We start from the raw sequence: 12,065 nt of genomic DNA, 5'->3' as shown, positions 1-12,065 counted from the left end.
ACATAACAGCAAACAAAAAAAAAACACCGAAAGGCATGCAAAGTATGTGAAAGTGAAGCAACTCACACGACAAAAAACAAATAAAATTAAACTATATTTTAATTTCATCAGGTAAAGCAGTCGTGTTCCGGGACAATGACGTAATAACACTTATTTCACACGTAGCCCCCCACCCCCCGAACTAAACCGGATTACATCTGACAGCATGTCAAAGCGCAGAGCCCCCCCCCCCACCACCACGCGGGGCCCGGGGCGAACGCCCGGATTCGCCATCGCCTCGGGATGGCTGTGGTGGTGCTTAACAATAATACACACGCAAAATGAACATTACATAATTCTTCCTAACTCATGGATGTATTTGTTCACACAAGGTGATATTTTCCGACACTCACAATTTCACGATATTCGACAACTCGCTTTGTTTTGCCTGCTGCCAGTTGACAAATTCGAGAATGCTTACATACGAGTGCAATAATCGCCATAAATATATTTGAGGTTTTCCTTTACAGCGAAAGCCTTAGTTGCAAGACTCCCAAGAAGGTTCTGCAATGGGCATTAACCCAATTCCATAAGTGGAAGGCAGAGTACCTGCTGTAGAAACCCCATTTGTAGACAAAAGCTCATTAGAGTGTCATTAATGTCCTTTACGTGTTTCTTAACTGAAATTCCAGTTGTACTATGATCAGTCGAAGCAGATATGCTACAGGGAACGTATAACCTCACGTGCGCAGTATTTTTGATTTCTTGCGACACGCTTTTGTCACAATTGCTATTGCCCTCCTTTATAAGATTGTTTTGCCTTGTCACTTTGGTGACCCGGGTTACTCTCGCAAAGGAAACGACCCTGGGTCTCTTGACTTCTCACCTGGTTAAACAAAATAAACATGAATGGAAGGATACAAGAACGGGAGTTCTCGCTCCATCCACCAGCCCAAGTACACCAATGCGCATTTTCCACTGACGCATCCCAAGCCACACTGGACCGTGCCGAGCCAGGCGCTTGATGGGTCGTGAAGGCAGCAAGGACGTTTTGATAGCCAGAGAATCCCAACTAATCAGCCGAGGGAACATGCAGTGTGTAACTTAGAGACGTGTCGATGACACGGTGATGTTATCGTGTCCTCATAGTGGGTTTGACTTGACGTCAGACGCATTTAAAACGTCATTAAGCCTAGATCTTTGCCTGGCTTGGCCCAGACATGTCTTGCGAAAACAGCAGCATATCACCGGTCGGTCAAGGCTCCACGTGGCAGCTTTATGGAGGAAGACCACTGGTATTGCTGAGGTCCCGATTTGGCATGGCTCGGATATGGGAAGGGGTATGTTTTGCATGATCAAGTGTCAAAAAACATGGGAGGTAAGATCCAACCACTTTAAAATACTGAGTACTACTGACAAGCCATGCGATTCAAACACTGCGGTAGTTTAATGTTTCAATTATGTTTTCTTGGAGCTTAAATTCACACTTAATGTCAGTCATGTTTTTTTAACAAGCAGAAGTCCCATGCAGAAACGTTATTCGGCAAGTCCTCTATTTACGTTGTTTCGCAATTAACGTCTCAACGAATTGGGGAATGCAATTAGATTTGAAAATGAATTCATAAACTTGTTTTGAAAATTGTTACGCAACCGCTGTCACACCAAGCGTCTCGGTGTTGACATCGCAACTGTACTGGAAACTATCCTGTGTCCATTACCCTCTCTAAATGCACTCTCCACCGCCATCTCTGGTATGAAGATTTAAACTCTATGTTTTGGACATGATGCTTATTTAATGTTGTTTCTGCAAGTTCTAACCAAAAATATTACACGTCGGAACGTATCCGAAATTTAAATCATTAATGGTAAAATAGGATTCCATTTACGTTTTTCCCTAACGTAATTAGAGGACTTACTGTATTTCGGCCCTTTTTATCAGATAAATATCATTGTTCTTTTGATACAAAAGACATTCAATTGCATACAAATGTCACCAGTAATAAACAAACCCATCCCAGTTAAAAAAACATATCTTGACCTGATAATTTTTGACAAAATTATTACTTTTGGAACATATGCAAATCCATGTGCATGTGTTTAGAATATTGCAAATAATAAAAATGTCATTAAACATCAGTGTTCACAATAAGACTTAACAAAAGCATTTTGAAATATATTTGCTGTACATTTCATACTTATGCAAACATTACTTATTAGCGTGCAAATAATAGAATTCAAGCCAAACTATTTTGAGTTAAACAAATATAGGCACCTGTATGTGTACACCTCGACAACTGAACCCTACTCATTCACAAAACTGCTCCAAATCTCGATAAATACACAACACACTGTTTAATGGCCTATACATTACTTTAAAATATATATGGAAATGTAATGGGTTGATGGTATCGACATAAGCTTCAGATTGAATTCTACTTTTAATAATAATTAGACATTTGTCAATCTCTTGCTGGATGGACTTCCCACATCATGGTCATGGTGTTGGTTGACCATACTTAACCACAATGGTCAGTGTGGGTTCGTGAAGGAGTCGCACAAAACCAGTTCAGATATCACCCTCCTCTGATGCTAGCCATGGACAAGAATCAAAGGTCACCAGGTTCACAGTGTATTGCGCTAACCTCTGCTCCAACACTTCATATTAAAACACGGTTTGCAAAAAAATGTGCTTTTAAACTGAAGACTATATCTTCTCCTGCTCAGGTTTTCACGGTTGTGCTGTAGCACTCTGGAATGTTTTTGGGCTGTACCACATGGTTTGGCATCACGTCCGACGAAGCTCCAAGCACATGTAGCAAAAAATTGGACATCACGCCAATCAAAATCAGTACAACCCTAAAAAATATCAGTATGTGAAGTGACTGAACTTGTGAACTTGTTAAGTGGAGTGGCCATTTATTTCCAGTGCAAACAGCACACATTACATACTGATGGCTCATGTCAGGAGATGAACACAGTTTGAAAACATCAATGCAGCCTTGATTTCACTTAAAACCACATCACCCCCAGCCATCGCTCCTCAAATAACTTGGTGCATGTTGACTGCAGACCCAACGCCGGACCTGAGCTGCATTGCTTTGAAGCATCACGTGCAGAGGTCAGAGTTCGCCTGGGCTAGTGGGGATCACTTATTATATTTGGCAAAGGGATGTTAGTGTGAGCAAAGCTCTTCGTAAACATGTTCAGACTTTGTTACAGGTGTGTGAATTTGCTGTTGAGCAGTATGTGGCATTAACACCAGTTCTATATATCGTGAGAAACAGTGAGCAGCTTGTAGGGGTGGTGACATTAACAATGTTTTTGTTTTGTTTACTTAAATATGCCAAGCTAATTCCTTAAAGTAAGCCCTCATACTTGTCCATATTAGGATTTCCAGAAGTTTGGATTTTGCAGTAGCCGCCTCTGGAAGTTTTCGTACCTGAAACAAAAAAACAAGCAGTCTCATTAAAACCAAAACCAGCGAACTCATGACACTAGCCACACTTAGGTTTGTAAAAAAAAAAGACAAACACTGCAAACATTTTTTCACCCCTCTGCTTAACTTCGAATAGCTTTTCGCAGGTTGAATTATATCTCTCCTGAAATACATCGAAGAGCTATATAAGAGGTCAAATAATTTGCACGGAAATGAAAGACTGTCAAAGCGAGCCACTTTATGAGCAATTAGCTTTAGTTACCACTTCTTCAGGACAGAGGACGGGATGAAGGTTTCTGACACGTTGGGCACCATCTGTGTCTGGCTCACTGCAAACGATGAAGTGTAGTTGAAGAAGCTCTCGAGCATTTTCTGCGTGAACTGTAGGGGAATAGGGAACGCAGCAGAGATGTGTTGCGGACCATGGAGGCTATGCAAAGAAAACACTGGAAGACTCCTCACTGGCACAAGCACAACACTGCTATGAAACAAAGTGTGCCAGTGGAAAACTTTCACCCTCCCTGCCTTAAAGGAAATCAGTGTCAGGTCAAAGTGTTGTAAGCAATGAAAGTGAAATAGGCTTGGGTTAAGTCCTAACACAGAAGTTAGGGTTAATGATTTGGGTCTGGGGCTGGTTTAGTTTGGTTATGGCTATAGCTGGGATGAGGATTTGATTGGCTAGTGTGTTTCTCTCAGCTCTGCTTAGCTTCTGACATTCAGTAATATTAGGTACATTCAAGGTAATATTACTGCACAGGTTTTTGCAGATATGCTGTGTGGCTCTCCGACGTGTCTTAGGGTTGTACTGCATACGACATGATGTACGATGTTTCGGTCGCAATGCTGGGAGGCCTTCAGTTCCTGAAGAAGCTCAGAGCACGGGGAGTGAAACTTTCAAACATCAAGTCACGTAACAGGCGGTAACAACCTGAAAACAAATCGGAGACATTCGTGGTGATTTGGTCATTGGACCTACCTCTGTGAAAGAGTCGAGCGTGGAGACAGCTGCACTGGTCACAGGCGTCTGCTGCAGCAGCTGAATCAGCGGCTCCACCGAGATGCCGATCTGAGAGACTGAGGGTCCTCGCGCGTGGTTCATTAGCCCAAACGGGTGCTGCGATGCACTGTCTGTGCCGACAAAACGGCGGTGGAATAAATGAGACACAAAAGCGACGAGATGTTAAAAAGGGAGACAAAAAAACATTATCAGGAAAAATTATACACACGCATGGATACGGTCACCCTTTCCGGCATGCACTTGTCTTCACAAGTATTCAATTTAGCAGTATGAAAAGATGTTGTCAAGTGATTTTTTTTTTCATATTTGCCAAGTCCTTATGTTCCTGTTTATCTCAAATTTTTGGTTAAGCTCCTTATAGCAACACAGCTTTATTCTAGATTTGTTAATATTACATAAAATGTATACGAGTTGTTAGATGCTTTTAACCTCAGCTGTAAAGTATTACAAATAATCATTCATTCAAGAGAATAATGAACACCAAATCATATCAATCTGTGAACTTACTTGGGTTGTAAACCATTACATGCCCAATCATACTACCCAATTTCAGCGGACACAATTCAGCAGTGTTGCACACAGAACCTGCCGAGCGGCTGGCAGCACGTACTCAGTGTCTGACGTGCGATCTTGAAGATGGCGCTGGGCTTGTCGTTGGCAAGGAAGCCCAGTAGCTGCCACGAGGCGCCGCCGGCCCCGTCGGGATAGGAGAAGTACACGGAGCCGCCCATACCCTCCGGGAAGGGTATCGTGCCCGTGAGGAACACCACTACGTGGTGGATCTGATCGCAGTCCGGCAGCAGGAACACAAACTTGTCTTCCGCCACTTGCTGCACATCCGTCTGCACCTGCGGGAGAACCGCAATGATCATGCATGGTAACGCTTGGCTACGACCCGGCGCTTTCGAGGCGAGGGTTGGTTGTTCTTGTAGCTATGCGAAACTCAGTATAGCTCTCTGATGTATTTTTGGGTTGCGCAGAATATTTTTCGGCACCATGTTCGACGTTTCCCTCCATATTCTGGGAAGCACAGGGAAGCCCTCGGTGAGTTCTGGAAAATGGATCAGCATCCTCACATAAAGGATATTGATGAAACTCCAAAATCCATTTGGATACAAAGGTGGCCAGAATATGTCAGGACAGCACATGGGGCTGTTAAAACTTTGTTCGAGTACAGTATTTGCGTGTGATCATTTTGTAAGTGTGGGGTTTCTTTCGGCTACTCTGGTTTCCTTCCACACGGAAAACTTATTCATGGACGGGCTAAATATCCAATTGTATAACTTTACTGAGAAACAGTCTTGAGACTTGGTGAGTCTTACCTGGGTACACTTATTCGTGGCTATCTTAAACCCCCAGCTCACTTTCAAGATTGAAATCACCTTAATCAAAACCATCCATAGACTCACCATTACATAACTCTCCCCGCCCATCTCACGCGTTTTTTCCCCTCTACGTACCCTCCTTATCTACTCATCTCACTCGACACTCCTCCACGCACTCTCCACTCGAGCAACGAACACTTCTGTCGAATCCCCCAGTCAACCTTTTGTTCAGTGGGATGTCACTCATTGTATTTTGCTGCCTTCCTTGTCTGCTATTCTTTTCTCCCAGCTATGTGTGATGTTGACTTCCGGCCCACCATTCAAATATAGGTTGCTCTCTGTAAAATAAAATGTGCACCGTTTCTTGTGCAGCGTCTTGAGGTGCGGTCGTATTTAGACATTATTTAAATCCACACTCTGAAGTATTTGCATCCAAATGCGAGGCGGTTCATACACGGCCTCAAGCGAGGGAGGCCAATTCTCTGTTGCATAAAACACCACGAATTAATACGTTAATTTTGCGTATAATTTTAATCAGCAAAACAAATTAGTACAAATAAATGAACATCTTTGCGCTACTGGTCCCGGTGTTGATCCTTTCGTGGAGACAACCACACCAATCCAACATCGCACGTCTACTCTAAATCTGGCTATCGCCTTATAAAGCTAGTTGTAATTACTGGCGAAACGTCGTACTCAGATTGCTAATGCTGTGGCTTGGCTCTCCAACACACCGGTGTGCTGTACTAATAACGAATTGGCATGTTTTGTTTTCGTGAAAAACCTTACTAATTGGCTGTGGCAGGTATCACGACACATTTATATTTAAGCGATCCAACCCCAAAAAACCCTGTATTATAGATACTGCTCGATTCACATTCTCCGTAAAACTAAATCATTCGGCAGAAATGTCGAGATCCTTCCTGTGACGGATAAACAGTCAACACGTGGAGGATAGCCCCTCCTCTTCGAGCCGTGGAGATTATTCTATCATACGTCACAGTGTTGGCCCCGCGGCGATATATTTACACATGTGCGCAGTTCAATGGCATACCTGTCCCAAGCTCTCACCAGTGCCTACCTTACTACAGGCCAATTCAGGCATTATTAATAGGTCACCCCGTGCCCTTATAAATCTCAACATTAACCCTACAAAGCCCTCATCACAAGGGAAAACAATTAAAAAATGTGTCCGTGTTGAAACAGCTGTACGCCGTATGGACCTGAAAACTAAATTTCCCTCCACAAGAATACGGAGTAAAACGTATGGGTTGACACGGTATTTTAATCGATTTACCTTCACCGCTTGCAGACGTAGACTCGATTGTTTCCTACGTGATCGTACTTTTGTTTTATTAAAACGTGGTCGTTAAGCGACGAAATGAACGGAGTAAATACATGTAAATGACGCATTTATATCGTTATTGTTGTACCGCATCCCTCGTTGTATGGCACCACTCGAATCTCTTTAAATTCCCAAACGAGCGAGTGCAATTTCACTGATTAGTAAAACAAGTAGTTACGAGAAGAATGTGTTGAATAACCGATTAAACAATCGAATTAAACAAATAAAACCTCGCAGTTTCAGGCGTGCGTGGGTGTGGGCGCAGTGGTTAACGCGCTGCGTTATGAAGCCTGCGAACCAAGTAACTTCCCGGTCACGGCTATCATCAGTGGCGAGTGATCGATCTGCACCGATTCTGCGCTTATACTTCACCAATTCACATTGACCGGCGTGGTGAAGTATAGCCCAGAGCGAGGTTCGTGGGCCGGTGACACAAAGCCCCAAGCCGGTAACGCGCCCGTCGCTTACCGCAGAGAGATTCAACGTGGGTTGTGATAATCACAACAACACGAGGCAGTCTGCTTCACAGTGAGCGTCATTCGCAAGGCAGATAATGGTCCAAATTCTAATTCTCCTTAACAAAAGACTCCATTTGGAGGAGCAATCGTCAACCCCCCCCCCCGGACTTTCAGACCCGGTCAAAACACAAAATCAACGTTTAACTTCACCGCCACATAGGTTCGTCACCAAGCAGTGCAGTGCCAAATGTATCGAGATAATAACAATACAGCAACACACACCGTTATCACTAGAGACAATAGACGTGTGAGTGTGTGTGCGAGTACGCGCGGCACGGCTTCACAGTAAACCCACACGACGCTCAGCGTCGCCTCACCAGGCGGCCCGCGGCCACGCAGCCGAACATGCCGCTGCTGCTGTCGTTGTCGTCGTCGTCACTGCTGCTACTCGAAGAATTAACGGAGGAGGAGGAGGAGAAGCGAAGGAGGAGACGGAGACGACGACGCGGGGAGAGGTTTCGAGAACAAAACGACGCACGCCGGACCCGGTGCCAGGCCGGAAGTTCGCGCCCCTGACCCTATGTGCGAGCCACAACTGCTTCCGGGGTCAAACGACGTCAACGCGCGTGACGTCACCGCGCACGGTTGGTGGCGATGACGTCACCGGCCGTTGGATGCGTACGAAGACGTCGCCGGTTGTGGATGTGTGGCGATGACGTCACCGGTCGTGTATGTTGTGCGATGACGTAATCGCGCGCGTGAGGCCAGCGGTTGTTGCCGTCGTTTTGTTGTCCTCCTCCTTGTCGTCGTTGTGGCTGATGACGTCATACAGAGCGATCGGCGATGATGACGTCATAATTCGGGTGTTCGAGCCAGCCGTTCGTAAATGACGTCACGCACCTAGGAAGGGGGGGGTGAGAAATGTGACGTCACATCGAAATGCGCAACTTTAAATAAATACTAGCTGTACTACCCGGCTTCGCCCGGGACTTGTATCCACCACGGCCGGCCGCCTTTGTCTCCCCAGTGGCGATGTTAATACGCTACAGCAGTTACTCGTTTGAGGCAGAGTCGACCTAGGGGAGGTTCAAATAATCGTCACCGGTGGTGGCCATGAGCGGGAATGGAACAGGGTTCGCCGGGTTGGTAGCGCAGCGTAGCGTTAAGCACTACACCCACCGCTCCTCACACACACAGACGCACAGACACACACACAGACACACACACAGACACACGCAAACACACACAGACAGAGACACACACACAGACAGCACGCTAACCACTACACTACCGCTCCCCACACACCACACACGCACACACACAGACACACACACACAGACACACACACACAGACACACACACACAGACACAGGCAGCACGCTAAGCACTACACTACCGTTTCCCCTACACAACACACGCGCGCGCGTCCATAGGTACACATACACGCGCTTGCTGCAGACACACACGACTTTCAGGGTGCGTACGGCAGTAAACGACTGAAATAATAAAGCGGCAATGCTGCGCAAGGAACGCCTTAGACCAGCAACACATTTGTGTAATGCGAGCGTAAAGACACAAACTCATACAAACACATACACAATATACACACACACATACATGCAGACACACAGACAGACACATAACACACATACATACACACACATACATACACAGAAACACATACACACACATACATAGACACACACATACAACAACAACAACAACCGCCATTCGCCACTAAGTGGCGGTGACGTCACCACGATGCTTGTGCCAGGCCAAGTGCACCTTGAGGCCACGTGAAGTGTCGAAAGCCCGCTGGCAGGAGGTCACGGGGCAGACCCAGGTGCCACTGGTCGACTGACCGAGATGACCGAGATGACTGGCTGATGCACCACCTGTGCCCCCTACTGTGCCAACTTGCTGTGCTTTAGCCACCCGGCGCTCCGCTCGTTGTTGTGAGCGTCGCTCCTCCGCCCTCCGTTGTTGTTGGAGGGCGACTGCCTCCAACTGCCCAGTAGCGTCCTTCACGAGCCTCCTCCACTGAGGCCGATCTTGACACCGCTGGTACCAGTCATCGGCAAGTCCACTCAGCTCCACGTCCTCCTGTACCACATCACTCCATCTCTTCTCCAGCCCGTGCCGCGCCCGTCTAGCCCCCTCGATCCGGCCGAACAAAAGCTGTTTAGGCATGCGGTGGCTGGGCATGCGGGCTACATGACCCAGCCAACGCAGCCTTGCCTGCCGGAGGAGCTCACTGATGGGACTTTGCCCAGATCTTTCAAGGATTTGTGAGCTCCTCACACAATCCAGCCTGGTTAAACCCAGGATGGATCGTAGGCAGGCCAGCCTAAATGTTTCCAACCGGCGAAGATGCTCCACCAGGGGGGTCCACGTCTCGCAAGCGTAGAGAAGGGAGGGAATGACCGTGGCCGAGAAGACCTGAAGCTTCGTGCGGAGCGACAGACCAGGTAGCTTCCACACAGCGTTACGCAACCGATGAAAAGATATTGCCGCTCGACTGATTCGGAGTGAGACCTCTGCTGATAGACTGGAGCCGGTCATAAGCACACTGCCCAGGTATGGGAAACTCTCCACTCTCTCCACAACTGCCCCATCACCAATTGGGAGTTGTGGGGGTGGAGTGTCCGATGGTACAAAATACCCAGGCAGGTGCTTGGTTTTGGTGGGGCTGATGGTAAGGCCCCACCTCTTAGTGGCACGCTCCAGTCTCAGCAGCAGCGCCTCCAACTCCTCTTCTGAATGAGCAGCTATTACCAAATCATCGGCATACATAACGTGGTTGACCAATAGGGAGCCATCCCTTGATCGCACCCGGGCGTCGATCAGCCTCCCATTATATCTGTACCAAACGGAAATTCCCCCGGTACAGCTATTGAAGGCTTCACGAACTACGCGGTCAAAATAGATGTTAAATAATGTGGGAGCCAGAGGACATCCCTGTCGCACCCCAAGGTGTACAGGGAAAGGCTCCGACTCCCGGCCACGTAGTTTTACCCGGGCCCGCTCACCATCATGAAGGTCCTTAATGATCGTGAGCAGAGGGTCAGGGACTCCGAAAGCACGAAGAACAACCCAGAGTCCAGTCCTACTGATGGTATCATAGGCCTTGACCAGGTCAATAAAGCAGAGATGTAGGTCTTTTTGGAATTCCCTACACCTCTGCTGTAGCAGACGGACAGAAAATATGGCATCTGTGCAGGACCGCCCTTTCCTGAAACCGCATTGGGGCTCCGCAAGCCCCTCCTCAGCGTGCCTAGCAAGGCGATGTTGAATAATCCTTGCCAGGACCTTACCCGGCACACTGAGGAGTGAGATGCCCCTGTAGTTGTTACAGTCTGTGCGGTCCCCCTTCTTAAAGAGGGGGACCACCAGGGCATCCTTCCAGTCCTGCGGAACCCGTCCAGTGGTCCAGACTGTTGTTATGATGTCATATAGGGCAGTCTGTGCACAAACGCCACCCTCCCTCAGCATTTCGCTTGGGAGATCATCTCTGCCCGGTGCCTTCCCTGGTCTCAGACTCCGGATCGCCCTCAGTACTTCCTCAACAGCTGGAACCTCAGCCAGCCACTCACAGGGGGTGACCTCTTCCAATATTTGAGGCACCGCAGCCTCAGCAGGGTTATCCCCACTTTGTGCCATGATGTTTTCCTGGCTGAGAGAATTTCCCTCCCCCAGGACCTCACAGAAATGCTCAGCAAATCTGCAAACCTGTTCCTGGGGGTCGGAGATTGGATCACCGTTTTTTCCTCTAATGATGGTAATAGGTGTGGCGCTGCAGGTTACTTTTTTGATGGAGTTAAATAGTGATTTGTGATCACGGGCCACTGAGGCAGACTCCATCTCCTCAGCAACCCGCGACCACCACCCATCCTTACAACGCCTTACGGCTCTCCGAACTTCCGAGCGAAGGCTGCGGTAAACCTCCTCATTCTCTGACGTGGGATGCTGTAGGCGATGAGAGTGGGCCTGTCGCTTTTTCTCAATTAACCTGAACACCTACATACACCCAAGCACATGCACACACGTACATACACACATACATACAGACACGCAGACATACACATAAAGACATAGAAAAAAACCCACATACATACACACACATACACATACATACACACATACATACAGACACACAGAGATACACATAAACACATACACACATACACAAAAGACCCGGCTTCGCCCGGGACTTGGATCCACGATGCCCGTCCGCCTTTGTCTCCCCAGTGACGATGTTCACACACGACAGCAGTTACGCGTTTGAGGCTGAGTGGACCTAGGGGAGGGCCAGGTCCGTTTCAAATAATCGTCAGCGGTGGTGGGCGTGAGTTTGAATCGAACTGGGGTCACTCAACCAGCTTAATGACTATTTGTACAAAGAACATATAAAGAATCGATTATAATAACCAGGCTACAGTCCACATTATAGACTGCCAGTACACGCAGTCAGCTTCATAAGCAGGCTAGAGTGTACATGATAGAG

At 47.3% G+C, this 12,065-nt stretch overlaps 1 protein-coding gene across 3 annotated transcripts; it reads right to left on the bottom strand.

Annotated features, from left to right (window-relative positions):
* Window positions 1–213: 213 nt before the first annotated feature.
* On the bottom strand, window positions 214–8,115 carry HIKESHI (heat shock protein nuclear import factor hikeshi). Of its 3 annotated transcripts, none has more exons than XM_061567637.1 (5): window positions 7,939–8,115; window positions 5,044–5,281; window positions 4,392–4,543; window positions 3,678–3,796; window positions 215–3,418 (listed from the first exon to the last, which is right to left on the bottom strand). In XM_061567637.1, exons 1-5 carry the CDS (start codon window positions 7,966–7,968, stop codon window positions 3,364–3,366), a joined length of 594 nt encoding a protein of 197 aa, XP_061423621.1. In that variant the 5' UTR covers window positions 7,969–8,115; the 3' UTR covers window positions 215–3,363. The 3 variants fall into 3 exon arrangements, with proteins under 3 accessions (XP_061423638.1, XP_061423621.1, XP_061423631.1); XM_061567647.1 differs by having other exon boundaries at window positions 5,044–5,275; XM_061567654.1 differs by lacking the exon at window positions 3,678–3,796 and having other exon boundaries at window positions 214–3,418.
* Window positions 8,116–12,065: the final 3,950 nt, after the last annotated feature.

This window comes from Lethenteron reissneri, chromosome 5 (assembly GCF_015708825.2).
Source record: "Lethenteron reissneri isolate LAM-NWPU_2019-01 chromosome 5, ASM1570882v1, whole genome shotgun sequence".
In the NCBI taxonomy this organism is placed as follows: domain Eukaryota; kingdom Metazoa; phylum Chordata; class Hyperoartia; order Petromyzontiformes; family Petromyzontidae; genus Lethenteron; species Lethenteron reissneri.
This window is presented reverse-complemented; position numbering and strand designations above follow the sequence as displayed.

What these genes read in the sequence shown, in the direction of transcription:
- HIKESHI (XM_061567637.1), bottom strand. Translation starts at nt 7,968, where the DNA reads ATGTTCGGCTGCGTGGCCGCGGGCCGCCTG. An exon ending in CGCTCGACTCTTTCACAGAG is followed by an intron (nt 3,797 to 4,391) that starts GTAGGTCCAATG and finishes ATTCCCCTACAG; the next exon opens with TTCACGCAGAAAATGCTCGA. An exon ending in TCCTCTGTCCTGAAGAAGTG is followed by an intron (nt 3,419 to 3,677) that starts GTAACTAAAGCT and finishes TTTTTGTTTCAG; the next exon opens with GTACGAAAACTTCCAGAGGC.